This window comes from Schistocerca piceifrons, chromosome 1 (genome assembly GCF_021461385.2).
Source record: "Schistocerca piceifrons isolate TAMUIC-IGC-003096 chromosome 1, iqSchPice1.1, whole genome shotgun sequence".
Classification (NCBI taxonomy): domain Eukaryota; kingdom Metazoa; phylum Arthropoda; class Insecta; order Orthoptera; family Acrididae; genus Schistocerca; species Schistocerca piceifrons.
This window is the reverse complement of record NC_060138.1, coordinates 515,529,819-515,552,363: the sequence shown is the minus strand read 5'-3', so window position 1 is coordinate 515,552,363 and position 22,545 is coordinate 515,529,819. Positions and strand designations below refer to the sequence as shown.

The following is a 22,545-nucleotide window of genomic DNA, read 5'->3' as shown; positions in this document are numbered from 1 at the left end:
GTGGACTGAACACCACTCGAATAAGGCAGGAGCTAAACATCATCGGACAAAGTAATGCTGTGTGTTTTCAGGGACGGCACGCCGTGGTACACACAGATAACGCTGGTATGCGGTAAACTCTCACAGGAGCACACTAATGAAATCTCCTGACCACGATACGGATAGCTGCCCACATTAGGTGTTTCTGTTCGATGAAAGTGCTTGAGTTCATCCTTTACAGGAGAGCGCTTGTCTGTGTTATTGTATTTTACCTCCCTACTCCTCTCTCTCCTCTCCAATATTCTCCGGACATGGCACCCATTGACTACTACTTTCCTTGGATGAAGGAATTTACAAAAAGTCGACAACGTGATTTCCGGTTTGGATGGTTGCCTGAACAGTCTCCTCGAAATACGAGGGCCTTTTTCTTAGGTGATTATTAAAGCCTTATGACTATCTTCCTTATTGAAACAGCATTTTCGATTTCCAATCCATGTACGTGCAACACGTCTGGAAAAAATAAGACAAAAAGTAATACACAACAAGTAATAGTCAAAGTACTTGACACGAGACACTTCAAATGTTTCAAAACAGAAGTAATTTCGAGTCTTGCAGAAAATCTCATTGAGGGCCATATTTTTAGAATTGTGGAGGGAAAACGGACCAGTGACTGATGAAAGAAAACTAATCTGAATAATGAAATTTTTAAATATGTTCCATTAAAAGATAAATTTCTGCATAATAAAAGCACAGTATTGGACAGAATATTTAACTCAGAAAGATCGGCGGGTGATCTGCTTCTCGATCTTTAGTGAGTTTAAGAGGCTTTGTACTGTCGTCTTTTATTCGTAGACTTCCTGGAACGATCTGTATCGCAACTGTTAACGCATTTCGATAGCTTGTACTGTCACATACTCGACAAACGGTGAAGTACATTCGATTTCGGTAAATTTCTTCTGCTTCATATTCTTCATGTAATGACTTAAATGCACTGAAGTGAAATGAATGAACCCGCTATGATTCAATGGATCGTACTTTTACAATATGCTGAATCTGGAACGTAATGCGTATGCCGCGACTCCCACTTTTGTAACACTCACATAACCAGCGGAGACAATCTCTGGTAGGAGTGCTCCGAAATCATAGGTGGAAACTTTGGTGCTAACGAAATTTTGAGTCTGGCTCACAGGTGTACCGAGAGAGCGTAACTGTTACGGCAATTGTTCTTGATAAGCAGGAGGGTTCCGATCTGACATCGATTTTTTATTTTCACTGCATTTTTGAAAGTAATTTCCTCGCTGGACGGTGATTTTTAGATATCCAAGCTATGCATCTTTCACATTTTGTGCTCCACTGACTCCGCAGTCAAACTCTGTCAGTCGTTTACCTATTTTGCGGCTCACCTGACACCAACCGTACCAGTAACTGGGTCTACTGCGCTATCACACATTTTAATAGCGGACATAAGACAGTACTCACCTCTAGCTGATAGCTTCTTTGTGTTGATGATCTTTGCTGCGAACTCCAGGCCCGTCGATTTCTGAACGCATCTCCGCACGACTGAAAATGCGCCCCTGAAACAGATAACAAAAATAAGTTTACAATCATCATGGCAAAAATTAGACACTGGATGTAAAATTAATAAAAAAAAGCGAAGTCGAATTTTCTCTAGAACAAAGTTTACTAGGGGACTCACTAAATCACTTATGTTCCTGAAAAATGTATCCGAAAAATTAGTGAACAGCAAAAAAGATTCTCTTTCACCGTCTAACACTGTAATATCACGAAATGATGACAAACGCTCTTGGTCTCGTCCTAAACCAAGTGCACAAGCACCACCACAATAATTGTTTTCACGTATAGCTTACATCAGTAAATACTCTGCATTAGAAGTTTGTATTTTATTCGATAATCGAAGGCATAAATTTCTTCCTGCATTCGACAAAGCGATGTGCGAACAAGATGATGAATCTCAACCAATTTATAACACCAAGTGACGGAATAACATCGCAAGTTCGATGATGCTTTTCGCGGATAATGCTGAGAAAACAGCAGTGAAATCACGGAAGACCTGCGAAGGGTCGACGCTTGGTGCAACAATTGGTAGTTGACCCTCACCATACAGAAATGTGACGCGTATAGCTTAAAAAGGCAGGAAGACCAATTATTGCACTATTACACGATTGCAGGACAATCACTAAAAGCGTTTATTCCGTTAAGTGTATAGGAGTATGCGTACATAGCGACATAAAGTGGAACGGCCACACGAACGTAATCGCAGGTAAGGTACATTCAGACAGATACAACGGAAGAATCCTCATTAAACCTAGTCCACCCACAAAGGAGATAGCGTATAGAATCCTAGTTCGACAAACACTTGACTATTACTTGTAAGTCTCGGATACGTACGAGATAGGATTGACACAAGAAATACAGAAGCTGCGAAGGAGAGGAGAGTGTTTTGTTACAGGTTAATTTCGTAAACACCACAGCATCACGGATATGCTCAACGAACTCCAGTAATCACTATGTGGTCCAACGTGAAAATTCCGTAAGCGTACATTTGTGGAAGAATCACACAATATACTGGCGCTCCTACGTATATGTCGCAAAAAGATCACGAAGGTAAAATTATAGAGATTCGAGCTCACACGGAGGATTATCAACAATCCTTCTTCACGTGAACCATTCGCGACTGGAAGGGATAAAATGGCAATGGAACAAGAAGTACCCTCCGCCACGCTCCATTAGGTGGCTTGAGGAGTACACATGTAGGTGTAGATATACTACTGGCCATTAAAATTGCTACACCACGAAGATGACGTGCTACAGACGCGAAATTTAAACGACAGGAAGAAGATGCTGTGATATGCAAATGATTAGCTTTTCAGAGCATTCACGCAAGGCTGGCGCCGGTGGCGACACCTACAAAGTGCTGACATGAGGAAAGTTTCCAATCGATTTCTCATACACAAGCAGCAGTTGACCGTCGTTGCCTGATGAAACGTTGTTGTGATGCCTCGTGTAAGGAGAAGAAATGCGTACCATCACGTTTCCGACTTTGATAAAGGTCAGATTGTAGCCTATCGCGAATGCGGTTTCTCGTACCGCCACATTGCTGCTCGCGTTGGTCGAGATCCAATGACTGTTAGCAGAATATGGAATCGGTGCGTTCAGGAGGGTAATACGGAACGCCGTGATGGATCCCAACGGCCTCGTATCACTAGCAGTCGAGATGACAGGAATCTTATCCGCATGGCTGTAACGGATCCTGCAGCCACGTCTCCATCCCTGAGTCAACAGACGGTGACGTTTGCAAGACAACAACCATCTGCACGAACAGTTCGACAACGTTTGCAGCAGCATGGACTATCAGCTCGGAGACCACGGCTGCGGTTACCCTTGACGCTACATCACAGACAGGAGCGCCTGCGATGGTGTACTCAACGACGACGAACCTGGGTGCACGAATGGCAAAACGTCATTTTTTCGGATGAATCCAGGTTCTGTTTACAGCATCATGATGGTCGCATCCGTGGTTCGCGACTTCGCGGTGAACACACTTTGGAAGCGTTTGTTCGTCATCGCCGTACTGGCGTATCACCCGGCGTGATGGTATGGGGTGCCATTGGTTACACGTGTCGGTCACCTCTTGTTCGCATTGACGGCACTTTGAACAGTGGACGTTACATTTCAGATGTGTTACGACCCGTGGCTCTACCCTTCATTCGATCCTTGTGAAACCCTACATTTCAGGAGGAAAATGCACGACCGCATGTTGCAGGTCCTGTATGGGCCTTTCTGGATACAGAAAATGTTCGACTGCTGCCCTGGCCAGCACATTCTCCAGATCTCTCAGCAATTGAAAACGTCTGATCAATGGTGTCCGAGCAGCTGGCTCGTCACAATACGCCAGTCACTACTCTTGATGAACTGTGGTATTGTGTTGAAGCTGCATGGGCAGCTGTACCTGTACACGCCATCCAAGCTCTGACTCAATGCCCAGGCGTATCAAGGCCGTTATTACGGCCAGAGGTGGTTGTTCTGGGTACTGATGTCTCAGGATGTATGCACCCAAATTGCGTGAAAATGAAATCACATGTCAGTTCTAGTATAATATATTTTTCCAATGAATACGTGTTTATCATCTGCATTTCCTCTTGATGTAGCAATTTTAATGGCCAGTAGTGTATTTAAGAATAAAGAACTGGGCGGAAAAAAATAATATTTGAAGTTTCAGCAAGAGGAAGTGACGAAGAGTCTCTCAATAGAATTAAAAAGAAATGTGTACATGTTCACTGAATGTTAAATAAAACATAAATTATTTATTGAGATATTTCAATAAATTGAAGTAACGCCATAATGCAATTCACAGCCGTTATGTGAAACGTTTTTGTATATAAACTAGATACGGTGCTGGAATGATTACAAATTTGAGAATTGGATGATACAATCTTCAGAGCATTCAGCTATACAAAAGCGGATATGCGAAAGAGGTTTCATTTTTTTGTTATTGCATGTAATTAGAAATACGACGGAGTGAAAAGAACGGTTTATATACAAATGATTCATAAACAGGATACTGTGTGCTACGAAAAAAGGTGAAAAATATTTTCCTTGCAGCTTCATGAACCAACCGTGTATACACCGTCGGGAAAAAAATCGCAACACCAAATAATAATTAATGTCGAGTACCGTAATTTCAGGAATACATTTTTCTAGGTAACATACTTCGTGATTAACATTGCAAGAGCACACGTTAATGTAAGCTCGAGGTAAGCCATTGCAAATGTAAAATGCTAGTACATTAATAATCGAAGTAACTGCCAGAATATTGAATGCAAGCATGTAAACGTATATACCGGATGTCAATTGGCTCTAAGCACTATGGGACTTAACATCTGAGGTCATCAGTCCCCTAGACTTAGAACTACTTAAACCTGGCTAACCTAAGGACAGCACACACATCCATGATCGAGGCAGGATTCGAACCTGCGACCGTAGCTACCGGATGTCAGTTTGTAGGATGGAATTCCATGCCTGATGCACTTCGTCGGTCAACGCAGGGACGGTTAGTGCTGTTTTTGGATGACGCTGAAGTTGTGGTCCTGTGATGTCCCATATATGCTCGATTGGGGACAGATCTGATGACCGAGCAGGACAACAAAACGTGTCGACAATCCGTAGATCATACAGGTAACGCTGTAGATCATGTTGGTATACAATAGAGGTATGTGGGCTAGAGTTATCCTGTTGGAAAACACCCTCCTGGAATGCTGACCATGAATGGCAGCACAACAGGTCGAATCACCAGACTGACGTACATATTTGCTGCCATGGTGCTTGGGATAACCAGGAGAGTGCTCCCGCTGTCGTAGAGAAACGCAGCCCAGACCGTAACTCCAGGTGTAGGCTCTGTGTGTCTAGCACGCAGGTTAAGTTGGTTGCAGGCCCGCAAATGCCTCCTCCTAACCATCACACGGTCATGAGTGGCGACGAGGCAGAGTCAGCTTTCATCACAAAACACAGCAGACCTCCACTTGACACCACTGTTGGTGTTTGGAGTCAGTGGGATGCACACCTCAGGGTCTCTGGTTCGGGGCTCTCCTTGAAGTAACCGATTTGTAACAATTGGTTGTGTCACGGTGGTGCCAACTGCTGCTCAAATTGCTATTGCGCATGTAGTGAGATGCGCCACAGCTATACGCCGAGCACGATGGTCTTCCCTTTCGGTCGTCGGCAGCCCCGTCTTCTTGCGACCGTCCATTCACGTGACCACCGCTGCAGCAATCACGTACGGTGGGTACATTCTTGCCAAATCTTTCTGCAGTATTGCAAAAGGCATATCCAGCTTATCGTAGCCCTATTACACGATCTCATTCGACCTCAGTGTCGTGTTTCTCGTCTTAAAGTTACTTCTGACTAGCATTAACTTACCACGTCCAATCTCATAGGTAACTAACGCTCACGACTGTTACAGCGTGTGTTTAAAAAGAAAACCTGTTCTGCATCCTCGTGGTGGCGTTAGTAGCGCCACTCTTATACGACTGGCTCGAACTATGAACAGATATCATCTTTCAGACGTAGAAACACATCTACCAACATTCGTTCAGATGGCACAACTCCTTAATGTTGCCATTTCTTTCCGTTAGTGTAACTTAGCGCTTCTAATAAGTAAGTAAGCTTAGAGAGACTATTACACTATTGGCCATTAAAATTGCTACACCACGAAGATGGCGTGCTACAGACGCGAAATTTAACTGACAGGAAGAAGATGCTGCGATATGCAAATGATTAGCAAGGTTGGCGCCGGGGGCGACACCTACAACGTACTAACATGAGATAAGTTTCCAACCGATTTCTCATACACAAACAGCAGTTGACCGGCGTTGCCTGGTGAAACGTTGTTGTGATGTCTCGTGTAAGGAGGAGAAATGCGTACCATCACGTTTCCTCCTTTGATAAAGGTCGGATTGTAGCCTATCGCGATTGCAGTTTATCGTATCGCGACATTGCTGCTCGCGTTGCTCGAGATCTAATGACTGTTAGCAGAATTCGGAATCAGTGGGTTCAGGAGGGTTATACAGAACGCCGTGCTGGATCCCAACGGCCTCGTATCACTAGCAGTGGAGATGACAGCCATCTTATCCGCATGGCTGTAAAAGAGCGTGCAGCCACGTCTCGATCCCTGAGTCAACAGATGGGGACATTTGCAAGACAACGACCATCTGCACGAACAGTTCGACGACGTTTGCAGCAGCATGGACTATCAGCTCGGAGACCATGGCTGCGGTTACCTTTGACACTGCACCACAGACAGGAGCGCCTGCGATGGTGTACTCAACGACGAACCTGGGTGCACGAGTGGCAAAACGTCATTTTTTCGGATGAATCCAGGTTCTCTTTACAGCATCATGATGGTCGCAGTCGTGTTTGGCGACATCGCGGTGAACGCACATTGGAAGCGTGTATACGTCATTGCCACAGTGGCGCATCACCCGGCGTGATGGTATGGGGTGCCATTGGTTACACGTCTCGGTCACCTCTTGTTCGCATTGACCGCACTTTGAACAGTGGACGTTACATTTCAGATGTGTTACGACCCATGGCTCTACCCTTCATTCGATCCCTGCGAAACCCTACATTTCTGCAGGATAACGCACGACCGCATGTTGCAGATCCTGTATGGGCCGTTCTGGATACAGAAAATGTTCGACTGCTGCCCTGGCCAGCACATTCTCCGGATCTCTCACCAATTGAAAAAGTTTGCTCAATGGTGGCCGAGCAAGGGGCTCGTCACAATACGCCAGTCACTACTCTTGATGAACTGTGGTATCGTGTAGAAGCTGCCTGGGCAGCTGTACCTGTACACGCCATCCAGGCTCTGTTTGACTCCATGCCAGGGCGTATCAAGACCATTAATACGGCCAGAGGTGGTTGTTCTGGGTATTGGGTTCTCATGATCTATGCACCCACAGTGCGTGAAAATGTAATCACATGTCAGTTCTAGTATAATATATTAGCCCAATGAATACCCGTTTATCATCTGCATTTCTTCTTGGTCTAGCAATTTTAATGGCCAGTAGTGTATACAGGTTTTTATTAATTCAGAAGCTCTGGCTTGATGTCTGGCTACTATAAAAATTCGTTTAAGAGACAGTTCAGCAAGTCGAGTGGTAGCGGCTAACTGATAGCCATTCGTCCTCGCGTTGTTTGTTTCGCAGCTGTATGCAGAGCCTCGGCAAGCATGGAAGGCTTCAAGGTTGGCGACGCTGCTCGTCCTACATTCTATCAATCATAACTTTATTTGTTTTATTCTAACTATGATGAAGCGAACGTTTGACTCATGTTTGACTTCAGCTCTTCGTGATTTATGCAAGAATAGAACATGGCTGAGGCGCTACGCGAGAGGCGTTCTGGACCAATCACAGCGTCGTTTAGTATTAATATTCAGAGAACGTATTTTCCTAGTACAGTCATCCAGTGTGTGTGTGTGTGTATGGGGGGGAGGGAGAAGAATTTTCGAATGTTGCTTCCATTTCCTAGCGTGCTCTACTTAGTACCGGGTGCAAGTACGAGAGGAACCCAAAAGCAGTTGTGAATTGAGCTGCGATCTCATGATCACATCACAAACATCGCTACCAAATCGCGTCAGTAACAACAGGTTTGCAACGGGAGTCGCAATACACAGAAATATTCATGCACTTGTCGCGAGAAAGTGTGTGCACGGCGTGTAAAACGTCCTTCTCCTCCATGTACTCAGTCTATTAATTACTCTCGGACTCTGTACTGTATTAAATATGCGTTCCAAACCTTGCGAGCATTGCTTTTAATAATTGCTGGCGGACTTCAAATTTATTCCGGGGCCGGGAGCGGATTGGCTGTCAGCTGCAGCTGCGAAATTCCACTAAAGCCTTTCCACCTGCGCCCCGCGCGCTGTTATTGCGAGAGAATTAATAATTTGCCGCGTTTTAATAATTACGCCGGCAAACTCTCCGCCCGCGGCGGTGGCTACAGATTTAAAAGGACAAAAGGGCGCCTCAGCATTTCATTACTCCAGTTCTCAACGTAGCCGCTGCACGCTGTAGTTACAGAGTTTGAGCTTTCCCTAAAACAGCGGGTAACATTATACCGGATGAAATTTTACGCTGCTAGTTTTAGCTTATTTATTTCCTTTCCACTTGTCGGTATCGTTTTCATGCTTGCACGAAAGAGTACATATTAATTTCCTAGCACCAATACACAGCTCTAAAATTCTTCTTCAACAAAACATATACCACATATTTACTGAGGAGTCATGTAAAAGAAGTGAACAATGGAGCTGGAGATGAGATATTTGTAAACAGATAACGCCATAAGCGAACCGTACAGCCGCATTAACTGCAGGTTAAAGTTGTAACTTATGTTTTCCTATCTTTTGGGATTTATCTTCTCCTCGAAGACGCTACCTGATCAAAAATTTTTGTACGTTCAACATTGCAGCACAGTCAGCAATCGTGATAATCTAATATATAAGAAACTATCAACCTCGATTGAGGTAATGAAACCAACCTTTACCTAGGTTTCAGCCCAAATAATCGAGCCTTCTTCAGAAGATATACCTTAATCTATAATTTGTCTAAGAGGGCATGGTCTAGAAATAAAACTAAAACAGCCTGAATAGGCATAGTCACATTTTAAAAATGCGGTACATAAGTTTGGGCTGTCGTGGAGCGTGGGAAACAACTGAAGTGATCTGTCTTTTGTCATTATTTATTTTGGATCCATTTTTATTGCCATAATTCATTTTTGGGACCGTTTTACAATTGGTGGTGTAATTTTTAATTTGCTCGCACTCAGTCTTGTGCACATAGAACGTCAGCCTGCTCTCGCTATTCACTGCGTCATCGTAGCTAAGCCACGCACGGAACAAGGAGGTGGGAAGCTCTCGTGTGGGCGTGTGTGGGTGAAGATTGGCGGAGGCCACTTTGATCCTGGCCCTCGCCTACTAATATGCGCACAGCGTTGTGTGTCGGGCGCCTACCCGCCACTCACCTTGCAAATGCCGGCCTTGCGCCGTAGGCAGGCTGCGGGGGCGTACGGAACAAGTGCACGTGGGGCCGCCAGGGATTAGCGAGCTACAGAGGGGCTTAGTGCTAACGAGCTAAAGCCCGAGGAGTACGCTCCGACCTCCCCCTCCGTAGACGCTGGACCAAGCCTGGGGGAGAGCGCACAGCGCAACAGTAAGTGGTTACACCGCAGGTCGCTGAACACCGTCTATTTCTCAGGCTTGTAAACGCAGCGGGCTGTTCAATAAAAAGAAAAAAAAGCTTCCGCGTCAACTAAGCTTTTAATGCTTCAATGATCGTCTTGCATGAAAAGAAGGTTAGTTTAGATTGATTGGGAGGATACTGTGAGACTGTAGATGCTCTACAAAGAAGATCGCTCTGAGAACATCTCTACGACAGATACTGGAATACGAATCAAGAAGCGTTTTCAGTTTGGTTCACAGTAGACACCGTGCATGCATGTAGTTGAAGGGCAGCACGGAAGGCCATAGGTTAGATTGCCAAGAGGGAGAGTTCACACAAATGCTTAGATATCTCAACTGTCAGACACTCGGAGAAAGACTCTTAACATGAAAACCTTCATAGATGATCCCGTCAACCAGCTCCTGCTAATATTATTCTGATCTATATATCTCATTTTCGCACAGATCGTGAAGACAACAGCAGCATTTCATCCACGAAGTAGATGTAAAACTATTCATAAGACATAGTTTAATATTTTACGGAAAAGCCACTTTAAATCGAAAAGTTGCTACAAGAGACTCAGGAAACATGTCAGAATTTCAAAGAGATAACACTTGGGAACTGTGTCCATACCGCTGTCCTGCGAGCCAATTTTGTTGCTTATTTATATGAGCAACTTTTCATTTGACTCCACTACGGTTGATGAACTCGATGAATCTCGCCCATCCTCTTTCCCTAAAAATCCGTATGTCGTTTAAGAAAAAAAAATTGAATTTATAATAACGATCTCTGCATAAAAAATATACGGGTTTCTATACACTGGGGAAAATTGAACAGTCAGTAACATGGGTATACAAAATAACTGCAATACACAAACAAGGTGCAATGCAACACACACAGTCCCACCATCTGCACATAGCAGACGACGGCGCAACGCGAGAACGCGTGAGAGAGAGAGAGAGAGAGAGAGAGAGAGAGAGAGAGAGAGAGAGAGTGAGAGAGGAGAGCGCGGAAGGGGCATAGGCGGCGGGGAGGGGGGGGGGAGGGGAGGAGGCAAAGTCAAACATTTAACATTTAACTGATTAGCAACAACGACGGTTTCCAGACTGGAGATCTAGAAACATCAAGGACTTTATGTAACCCAAGAATCCATAGACGTGAATTCCGACAATCACGTTATTTACGGGCACGATATCTCCGTCCAGTCTAAGAGGGATCTGTTATTCATGGGTGCTTCTATCGAAAGAGGGGGGGGGGGGGCGGGCGCATTCGTACCGAAATCCTTTCGATGACAACAAAACGTAGCATCTCTTAACAAGTGTAGCAGCACATTTCACCAGATGATATACACGATTCAAATGCTGAAGGGAAAAACTAAGGTACTACAACGTGATCTTGTAGAATTACAACCCACAAGTTGTTGGTATTCTGGCATATGGATTTTCACTTCTAATGCAGCTTTGTGGCAGCTGGGAGCATCCGAGATATTTGTTATAACGCGTATCGATACACCGTCGAAAATTGTAAATAATGGTGAACACATATTATTACGTATCGTTTTTCAAGGTAGCACCACCAACGTCATGGCAGTTGTTTGGTATGAAATGAACGCAATCTATAAATTAAATACAAGCCTCATATGCATTGCTCATTCAAGACTTCGTGCAAGCTGAAATATTCATTTACGAAACTGTTCTCAGGTAAAAGATGCACTACTATCTGCATAATTCTTACCTTAAAAGTTTCGGACACCCTGTATAGTACACTCAGGATTGCAGGTAACAGAAAAAATTTATTGCCGAAAAACTATGAAGCAATGTTCGTGTACAGCAGTTAACTTTTTTTGAGGAACCGGATGAGATCTAGCATCACAGAAAGGAAGAAACAACACTAATTTTCAAAGTTCCAAAATAAATCAGTGACTAACAGTTGCCAGGAAACGGTGATTTTATTCGCGATTACGAACTTTCCGACATGGCCGAATAACTCTGCAAGATATATGACTGGTGGCCAAAGCCTTCGATTACCTTTCACTGATTTGTGGTTTGTTTCCGCCCTTCTGCGAACCCTATTTCCTAACTTTGTCGCGAGGGAAGCAAACTTCTTCCCTCTGTCCTTCCGTTGGCAGTCAGATATACCTTCCAACTTCCCTCACATTTCTTTGTGGTGGTTACGAGATGACGCAAGCTATATACTCAATATGAAAGGTCGGTATCAATTAAAAGACAGTGACGAAAAATCATGCGGTCGAAGAGAAAAAGGCAGCATCAGTATTAGTGGTAAATCACTGAATGATGACAGTAATGGTCAAATTTCATAAACTCATCTTGCAACATCATTACGGTTACGCTGTAGTTTATTACGCGAAGGATGGGCGAACTTTAAGGCGCGTTTCCGACCGATGGACTACAATAAAAAGTGACCGCTCAAATGGCGAAATACCGACGCTGTACATCAGGCGGAAAAGGAAACATTATAAGTGCCAATGGCGAACAGTGATAAACCTAAGTGAATTACGCGCGGTCACTATATTTTAGACTTAAGCGAGAAAAATGAAATAAACTAGCACTGTTTTCTATGTATACCGATTTATCTATACGTCAAAGCTGTTTATGTGTTTAAGCAACTAACAGATTAAATTGAAACCTGGGGAAACAACCTAGGGAAAGCTAGATATCGAATCTTTTAGACACTTTTGCGCAGAACCACAAGCGAAATTGTAATTTAACTAACTAACATTTGTAGGGAACACATAAACTTAGCTTGAGAAGAAGCAAAACGAATCGCTGTTTTTAAAATGTTAACGACGAAGACTTAACAACAGAGTAGTAGTAACAGGCAGAAACTTCTGGTGGCGCTAACTGCGAGGTGTCACTACTACACACTTTGTTGAGATTCTCCCGACAGAGATGACCGACTTTATAAGGCTGGCCGTTGTGACCCGAGCGGTTCTAGGCGCTTCAGTCCGGAACCGCGCTGCTGCTATGGTCGCATGTTCGAGTCCTGCCTCGGGCATGGATGTGTGTGACGTCCTTAAGTTGGTTTAAGTAGTTCTAAGACTAGGGGACTGATGACCTCAGATGTTAAGTCCCATAGTGCTCATAGCCATTTGAACCATTTGAACTTTTTAAGGCACTGAACTAGTGCCTGGAAAGAGCGAATTTCAGATTTTCTTTAAGCCGTATTTACGTTTTCTGTTGTTTCTGAAACGATTTCTTGAACAAGAACAATCCTTATTTTCTCCAGTATCCTTGCGTAATTGATCTAGTAGTTCGACTTTCAAGAATTTGACATCGACAACACTTTATACTCCACCCTTGCTCCTTTCTCTCCTGTTGGTATACCTGTCGCATACATGACGCGCATTCAAATGGAAACAAACCGTCTCTGTAAAGAGTTACTGCAGTTTTATCACATAAAAATTAATTTCTTTCCACGGCCAAAAGTCTTAAAACGTTGTCTATATTGCGCGATATCTCTCAGCAGCGGCACCACGTCTTCGTTCGTGTACAACAATATTTAACATCCTTATCAACACTCAACAGCTGATAGGTTCTATATTTTTCCTTTTATGAAGTTCAGAAACCTGTTCTTTCTTCTTGAACGAGTTTTTCCTAGAATTTTTAGGATATATGGAAATGTTAAACTGAAGATTTTTTTCACCAGTAACGAAACGAGTAGTAGCTTATTTCCGTTACACTTGCGTGGATTTGTATAGCCTAGTAAACTGGAGATTCAGTTCATTCATCACAGTTCATAGCTGGTTTTGTCATTTACCTGTTTTTCTTTTTATTTTGGTACATGTCGAGCAGTGTGAGGAACTATCGTATTAACAGTAAACTAAAGCAATAAAGCAAATGCTTATCTTCTGTGCTCGATTTAGAAACTCGACATTAATTAAGTGATCACTGCTTGTAACACTTACTTACTAGGGTCACGCAAAAAGGAATTCACACCATAATTTCAAAGATCCAACTTTTGTTCTACGCCATTGCTATTCACGGGGGTCGTAGAAACATTCTCCGAGCTACAACCTCCTATTAAGAGTGCCTTTGTTGTAAGGACGAGACAGTGATAAACATCCACATGAGGCTGAATAATGTGCATGTAGATGCAGCTGGTGATCGCAGTGCAGTTAGTCGTTGGTGAAAGAGCTTACCTTGTAAAAGTAGGCACTGACTGACAAACGTACAGCAGTGGACGCTCTGTCAGTTCGGGTGGGAAAACGAGAAGCGAGTGTCTGCAGAATATTGACAGAGTTACAGCTGAAAATGGTTTGCGGCACGTGGTTTCGGAGATCACTGGGTGTATAACATTGAACCATCTACACCACAGACCTTATCTGACGCAGCATGATTATAGTCTCTTCGGTACAATGAAAGAATCGCTTCGCAGAACGAGATTTGGAGATGATGACTAAGGCTGCTAAACTGTGGCTCAGACGTACTGGTTCTGGCTTCTACTGTGCAGGTACACAGGCCGTAATTCGACGTGGTATAGAGCAGTTGAAAGGGTTGTGGAAAAAGTGTAATTTTTCGCACGAATGTATCAACATACTGTAAAAACATGAAAGCTATGGAAAATAAATTCAGTATTCAAAAACAAACAATATGCATTTCTTTTGGAGTGATCCTCGTAGTTTTTAAAAAAATGCTGCTTGTGTACCTCAAAGCATATATCAACGTCTCTTTCCCACCATGGTCGGAAAATATTCAAGGAGCTTCTACCGAAGATTACTGCTGTATACCTTTCGAATAAACTTGTAAGCTACAGAGCTAAAGCAGGTATTTCACCAAGAGAAAATCATCGCAGAAACATCCGGCTGGATTTTCTGTGCGAGGTGGGGAAGGGGGGGGGGGGGGGGAGAGAGAGAGAGAGAGAGAGAGAGAGAGAGAGAGAGAGAGAGAGAGAGAGAGAGAAATTATGAATGTATCACTGGCTCGAAGCAAATCGCCACAATGTCTTCTCCTCATTCCATAGTAGTTCTTGTACCCAACGTTCCAAGTTATTACTTCCATATTGGGTGAATCACCTGAAACTTGCAGCGCAAATATTGTGGAAATGAAAAGTGCTATTGATGTGTGGATTTGACATACTGAATTGGTAGTCATGGTCTCGCATTGTTAGTCAATCAACAGATTGTAATAAAACCTAGAAAGTTTATTTTTTGTGCAAACTTACACTTTTTGAAATGGAACAATGAATATTGATAGTAACTAACTAAAAGTAGGATAAATTAGAATGCCAGTGGTATTTGTTGCAGGATCATCTAAAATCAACTGACTGACAGGCATGATAGATATAGGCGTTCAAACATATGTGGACATAAACACGTAGTCAACATGCTATTGTCCTGAAAATCTGACATTAAGCACAACACGCACATTGTACATGTGCTAATGTTTCAGCTTTATCTCCACTAATTTTCAAATAAACTAACAATTTATGAGACTTTATGTAAGACGATATATTTCGATTTATGCCTTGAAAATGATCTAAGAAGAACTTATACTATCACGAAAGAGACAAACAGTCAAACGTGGCTTCTTGGCCGCCATCAGAACTCTAACTACAAGTTTACAACTGCTGGTGCCATCTAGTGAGGAATCTTGGAACTGAAAGACGTTCCACGATTCAAAACCCTTCAATCACGATGAACGAAAGAACGGACATCACGCATTCATATATGTGGTCAAATTGTTGGTACCATTAAACTCTGGCTGCACGCGACGATACACCTGCTCCACATACCGCCAGAACTTTACGGTGAATCTGTACGAAATTTAGACGTTTTGCCCACAGGAATCTTACAGTCTAGCGGACGTTTCCTGTTGCCGCACCATTTCACTCTCACCCTGTACTGCACCCGTTGTCTGTACCGCAGTAGAACTGTCTCTGAAGGAACTCAGAACATGTACTCTCTTCGACAATGTACCACATTTGTTGTGCGGTGTCTTAGCTGGCAAGACAAGTATACCTTGCTTTCTGAAATCCCTAAGTAAAAGACGGCATTACTCAGTCGTGGAGACACCACAGTGATCTCTATATCCTAACTGTCTGAAGACAGCCTAGATCGCAGTATTTATTTAGATAACCGGTTTCGATCAGTACAGGTCCCGAGCACCCCCAATGTCCTTCTTTAACACCCACAAGTTTCGGGTGAAGTTTGGCTACGCACGGTGCATGTAGTATGAATGAGCGTGCTGTCCTTGTGTACAATGGGGAAGGCGCGCGATCTGAGTTTGATCGAGGGAGAATTGAGATGGTGCGGAAGAATGGCATGAGCATTCCAAAAACTGCACGACTTTTCGGGTGTTCGAGGAGTGCTGTGGTATCTTTAACACGTGGCGACACCAAGATGAAACAACGTCCAGTTGTGGTGGGCTTGTGCGGCCACCCCTCAGTAGATATGTCGGACGTCGCAGGATGAGCAGACTGGCAAAACAGGACAGGCGGCGAACTGTGGTGGAACTAACATGAGACTTTAATGCTGGGCGGAGTACAAGTGAGTCTGAACACGTAGTGCACAGAACACTGCTAAGCTGGGCTTCAGCAGCCGCTGACCCATGTGACAAAGTTAACACCACGACATCACAACTATAACTGAAATGGGCATGTGACCATCGACGCTCTACGTTGGCGCAGTGGCAGAGCGTTGCATGGTTTTATGAATCCAGATATCTTCTTCATCATGCCGGAGGGAGACGCAAATCCGTCGTCTTCCAGGGGAACAGCTCGTTGACATCTGTACTACGGAACGGAGAGTATCTAGCGGCGGCTCTGTTACGTTCTGTGGAACATTCGTGTGGGCATCCACAGGTCCACTGGAGCTCGTGCAAGGCACCATGACGGCCAAGAAGTATCGGACACTGGTTGCAGACCACGTACAATCCTCCATGATGATCATGTTTCCCGACAGCAGTGGTACTTTTCAACACGACAATGCACCATGTCAGAAGGCCAGGAGTGTGATGGAGTGGTTCGAGGAACACAGTGGCGAGTTCCAATTGATGTGCTGCCCCTCCCCTCCCCCAACTCGCCAGATCGTAACCCGATCGAACACACGTGGGATGTGACTGAATGTGGCCTCAGAGCTCATCGCCTCCCTCGGCGGAATTTACGGGAATTAGGTGACCTGCGAGTGCAGATGTGGTGCCACCTCACTGCAGTCAAGACGCCTCACCGATGGTATCCGTGCCAAAGGTGGACATTCCGGCCATTTTACCAATTTTATTCGGTAGGTATTTCAGACTGACGAGCAATATGCAAGTATTGGTAGAACGATGGGTTTTTGTAAGCTGCCTTCTTTGTCAGTTCCCGAGAATTGTTCTAATGGACCTCAGTCTGACATCCGCCTTACCAGTGATTAGTTTTACATGGTCGTTCCAAATTAAATCGCTCCGTTCGCATACTCCTAATGTTTTATGGGTGTAACTGCTTCCAGTGATTGTTTTGCAAATGTGTACGCATACAATAATGGGTCTTTCTGCCTATATGTGCGCAAGAGATTACATTTGTTTATACGGAGGGCCAACTGCCAATGCGTGCACAAAGCGTCGATCCTCTGCAGATCTCCATGCACTGAGCTACAGTTTTCTAGCGTTGCGACTTCTCTGAATACAACAGCAGCATCCGCGAAAAGCCTGATGGAACTTTCGACGTTATCCGCTACGCCGTTTATATGTATCTTGTAATGGTCGTACAACACTTCCTTGGGATATCCCTCACATTCTTCTACGTCTGAAGATTTCTTTCCGCAGAGAACGACAGGCTATCTTCTGTTTACTACAAACAGTTGGCAGAGCTGATCTGATAATTCGAACGCTTGGATGTTGTCCTTTGGACGGCAGTGCGGAATTGTATCGAGCGCATTCTGGAAATCGAGGAACAGAGCATAAGAAGGGCGCCGGTATTTTCTGCTTTAAGGCGAACGGTGCGAGCTGGGTTTCACACGATCGTTGTTTTTCGAAACCACCTTAATTCCTACAGAGGAGGTTTTTTGGCCACCAGATATGATATAACTGACGAGCATACAACATTTTCCAAAATTCTGCAGACAGACATCAGAAATATAGGCCTACAGCTTTGTCCGTCTGTCTGATGACCCTTCCTGGAAACGGTAATGACCTGCGCTTTTCTTCAGTCATTAGAAATTTCTCGTCTCTTTCAGTACACTGCTGCCAGAAGACGGTCAAGTTCTCTGACACACACTATGTAGAATTGTATTGGTATCCCGTTATGTCCAATGGCCTTCCATTTCTAGAGCGATTTCACTTGCTTTCCTATCCCATCTGACATTTTGGCATTCGTATGACAACCTAACGGGGAACTAAAGCGCGCTATTTCTCAGTGAAACAGTTTAGGAAAATGATGTTTAGTATTCGAGCCTTCTCTGTGTCATCCTCCGTTTTGGAACGTGTACTGATTTGACCTTATGACCAAAATTTTTAAGGTTTTCTGTGAAGTCGGTGAGTAGAATTTTACTTTAGAACTGTAGACAAACAGAAAAAAATAGATGAGACACGGTTCCAGAGATTAGCGCGTCACAGTCGTAAATTCAGTGCGTCGTTCGGCCCTCGTCGCCACATTAGAAGTACGCCACGACGGATGAGTGGTGGTGTCCCCGCCAGGGCAGCGCAGCCAGGCTTTCTGGACGCGGCGCTCAGTATATTTAGCGGTGACGCCACCGCAGATGCATCGCGGCAGCCAGCCTGGGCCACGTCCGCCCCTCGGTTGCCTCTACGCGGGACAACGCGGTACTTCAAATGTACAGGGATCACGCTCCGTATTGCATACTCATAGCATTAATATACTCCTAGCAACTCCGCATCACTTTCTCCAATTTTAATACAAGATTTTTGGGTCATCCGTTCACTACCTGAAGGCTAGTGATCAGTGATCAGACAGAAATCGAAAAAGGAAGGATGGCCGTGGGTCGATTTTCGATACTGCCAAGAAGTTTTGTTAGACGACTAGAATGGAGTGTAGTCAGCGTCGTTAAGATGATACAGAAGCAGAGAAGTGAAAGACTATATTAACGAACGGAATAGCGGAGTGCTCAATGTATGTCCCTCCGTAGGGACATCCCATGACGCACTACGCGGCGATGACACAGAAGCAGTTGGGCAGGCTGTGGTCCACGAAGTCTGATCGTGGAGTTCCTTTCACTGCCTGTAATTTTGCCTATCACCATGCCATTAGCAGCCCTATAATATCGCTACAAGTTATTATGTTCCACTTAGGTTCCATCTTTCTGGTGGCCATGACAACAAGGCTGGATAGCTGAAACACGTTGAAGTGTTTACATCGTGCAAACTTAATGCACAGATTACTTTTTCGTGGATATAGGCATCTAATTGAAAAATTCAGAGTGTTGTAAAAGTCTCTTAAATAAGAAGGAATCCTCAACTCGAAATCAACAGCCAATAAGCTTATTCTGAGAAATGAATTTGCAAAATCCTACCTCTAATCATCGCCCTAAATGCATCGTCGCCAACGGCCTTGCCGCAGTGGTTCAAAATGGTTCAAATGGCTCTGAGCACTATGGGACTTAACATTTGAGGTCATCAGTCCCGTAGAACTACTTAAACCTAACTAACCTAAGGACATCACACACATCCATGCCCGAGGCAGGATTCGAATCTGAAGCGCCTAGAACCGCTCGGTCACTGCAGCCGGCGCCGCAGTGGTAGCACCGGTTCCCGTCAGATCACCGAAGTTAAGCGATTTCGGGCTGGGCTAGCACTTGGATGGATGACCATCCGGTCTGCCGAGCGCTGTTGGCAAGCGGGGGCACTCAGCCCTTGGGAGGCAAACTGAGGAGCTACTTGATTGAGAAGCAGCGGTTCCGGTCTGTGAAACTGACATACGGCCGGGAGAGCGGTGTGCTGACCACATGCCCATCAATATCCGCATACGGTGACGCCTGTGGGCTGAGGATGACACGGCGGCCGGTCAGTACCGTTGGGCCTTCAAGGCCTGTCCGGGAGGAATTTTAAATTCATTATCAATGTGATGAATACATGGGTCAGAAAAAGTCTGAAAAGCTTGTAAGGGTGTTGGAGGGTAGGTTGTTCTCGGAAATAATTGTTAAGAAAAAAAAAATCGATACGTTGCGCGGTTTCAGAGTTAATTGGCACTGAAGTTAGCCAATCAGGCCGTTCCGCGCGCAAGTTCAAGCGACCCGCCAGAGACAATGCCGCGAAACGCCAGATACGATTAGTGGCTTGGTTGGTTCGTTGATTGATTTGTGGGACGTGATCAAACAGCGAGGTCTTCGGTTCTATCGGATTAAGGAAGCATGGGATAGGAAATCGACCGCGCTCTTTCAAAGGAACCATCCCTGCATTTATCTGAAGCGATTTACGAAAATCACGGAAGACTTAATTCAGGATGGCCTGATGCAGATTTGAACCGTCTTCCTCCCGAATGCGAGTTCAGTGTGCTAACCACTGCGCCACCTCGCTCCGACAATTAATGGCAGTTGTTCTCTTAGCGTAGATGACTGCGCACGAGACCGCTCAGCCTTTGGCTCAGCGGTCTCGAGCGCAATTTCCGTATCGCTCTTGTTTGGTTTCAGGAAACCAAACGAAGAACATGCTTCGCGACACCGTCTCTGGCGGGCCGCTTAAATTTGTGCGCGCCGCGACCTGATTTCCTAATTTCAGCGCTAATTAATTCGGAAATGGCGCACCACATGGGACATTTTTCCTAACAATTATACGTATCTCAGCACAAAAAACCCTGCAACACCATCATAAGCTTTTCAAGCTGTTTCTGATCACCCTATATAATGTGACATATCTTTTCCTGGACACCCACCTGTGTCAGTTTGTTTAGCTTTGTAGTCACGTCAGCCAGTTTCCGCTCGCAGTGGAAAGGGGGATTTTGATCGCGTGAAAATGATGGCTCGGGCTGTGGACTGATCAATGAAAGTGCATATGTTTCAGCCTGTGCTTCTCTCTAAAAATAAGATGTCAATCCAAAGGTCCTTTAGCTTATCTGACAGTATTTATGATCATTTTTTCATGTTCAGATATTCTACTGAGAATTGTGTGTCTACAGGGTGTAGAAATTCTGTGCTGCCACGACAGAAATGTATCCATGTTCTGGCGAACGGATGAGTGAAGCGATTTAATATGCGACTGATTTCATTGCAACCATGAGTGTAGGCATCCAACACGATTGAGTTTCAGTACGTATGAAAAGAAGCCATATTGGTACGTGAAAAAGCTTTTGGTGGGTTTGGCAGACCTTAATAACCTCCACTCTAAACACACGACTGGAAAACAGCGATTCGATGATATGTTGATCGTCGGAGAAAGTTGTTCCCTCAAGACTTGAAATAAGGGGTAGCCCGTATGAAAACTCCGAACGTACAATGTTTCTGTGGGAATTTATTATACATATGCACAAAGTGGCACTGAGGTGACTTCGTGCGAACCCACCAGAGGAACCAGTGACGGTAAGCCAACAAAAAGAAGTGAAGGCGCAGGAGAACTCTTTGCATTGAAGTGCAGTTCGTTGGAGTCTTGGAGGAGAACACCTGGCGCATGTTGTTCTTTTAGAGTCTTGGGGAAGTCAAGATGGCTGCTTCTTCCAGGTAATACCCTTGCCAATGACTGTCACTGCATTCTAGTACAGATTCTGCTGCTGACAGCGTTCTTCTCCAATATTACTTACTGAGAAATTAACAAGACACGTTATTGTTGACACAGTAGGAAACAGCTCCAAAGTAAAGAACCCGAAAATAACCAATAACTAGCGTTTAAATCGCGAGGTATTGAACAAGATAAAACTGAAATTTCTTCGTAAACTGCTTCCAAAGAAATGAGATGCATAGGTACACAGAAATTGTTATTTATTACAACTAATAAGAAAGGCAATACTCATTTGAACAGCATAATGCTTTACACGGCGCCGAACTAATGAACAGAAAATGCATTCCTGCCGTCGGTTATAGTGAGATATAATGTCTAAGACATGATCGCCTCTCTTGTCCTATCCCCTCTCCCCATCCCCCCGCCACGACCGCTGCCCACTACCAACCCAATTCACACTGATTTAACAATGGTGATTCAAATTTCAACCATTATGAGATTTCGCACGCCACCAGCGTCCATTATACACATCGGTAGCAATAAGCAGTGTTCCACTAGTTTATGTATATTAAAAAATCTTAGGATCAAACGGAGATTTAAGTCTTAGATGCTGTCGTAACACTAAATGAACATACAGAAGGATAGATTAGCGTTTCATATTCCGACGCTGAGGGGATCATCAGAGATGGATCACAAATTCGTATAGGAAAAGGATGAGAAATTGAATCGGTCAAGTCCTTTACAAGGAACCTACTGTCACTTGGATAAGGCGTTTCAAAGTAATCGTGAAACACTTGAGTCTGTACGGAGAGACGAGGAACGACAGCTCTGGAATGCAAGCCCACTTACCTTAAGCACTGCGCCATTTAACAGAGACAGAAACCACGTGAAAGTACTATTTCACCCCCTTGCCTTGGACCGCACCATCAGAACGCAGCGCTTTCACTATCAGGGTGGCACGAGTCTTGCAGCAGCTCCGAGAGAACGCGTTAGCGGTGACATACGGTGAGGATCGGTGCTGTTGGAGGTGCGTCGAGGCAATCGCCATAAAACGCGACCCGCGCTCCGGGCAGGGCCGGTATATTTAGGGCTGACGGATCGGCTGTCCGGGCTGGAGACCAATCGCTCGCAGGGCGACCGGGACGCCGGAAGCCTGCCTCGTTGCTGAGCGTCCATCTTGTGCAACCGCGCTCTTTACGTCCGCCCCTCTCTCTCTCTCTCTCTCTCTCTCTCTC

At 44.6% G+C, this 22,545-nt stretch overlaps 1 protein-coding gene across 13 annotated transcripts in view; it reads right to left on the bottom strand.

Annotated features, from left to right (window-relative positions):
• The window catches only part of LOC124797826 (calcium/calmodulin-dependent protein kinase type II alpha chain), a 1,017,246-nt gene that overhangs the window by 470,220 nt on the left and 524,481 nt on the right, over positions 1-22,545 (bottom strand). For all 13 annotated transcript variants that reach the window (XM_047260866.1, XM_047260890.1, XM_047260884.1 and 10 more), the window contains exon 2: positions 1,459-1,553. In XM_047260866.1, coding sequence (XP_047116822.1) covers positions 1,459-1,553 — 95 coding nt within the window. The remainder of the gene's footprint in view (positions 1-1,458; positions 1,554-22,545) is intronic.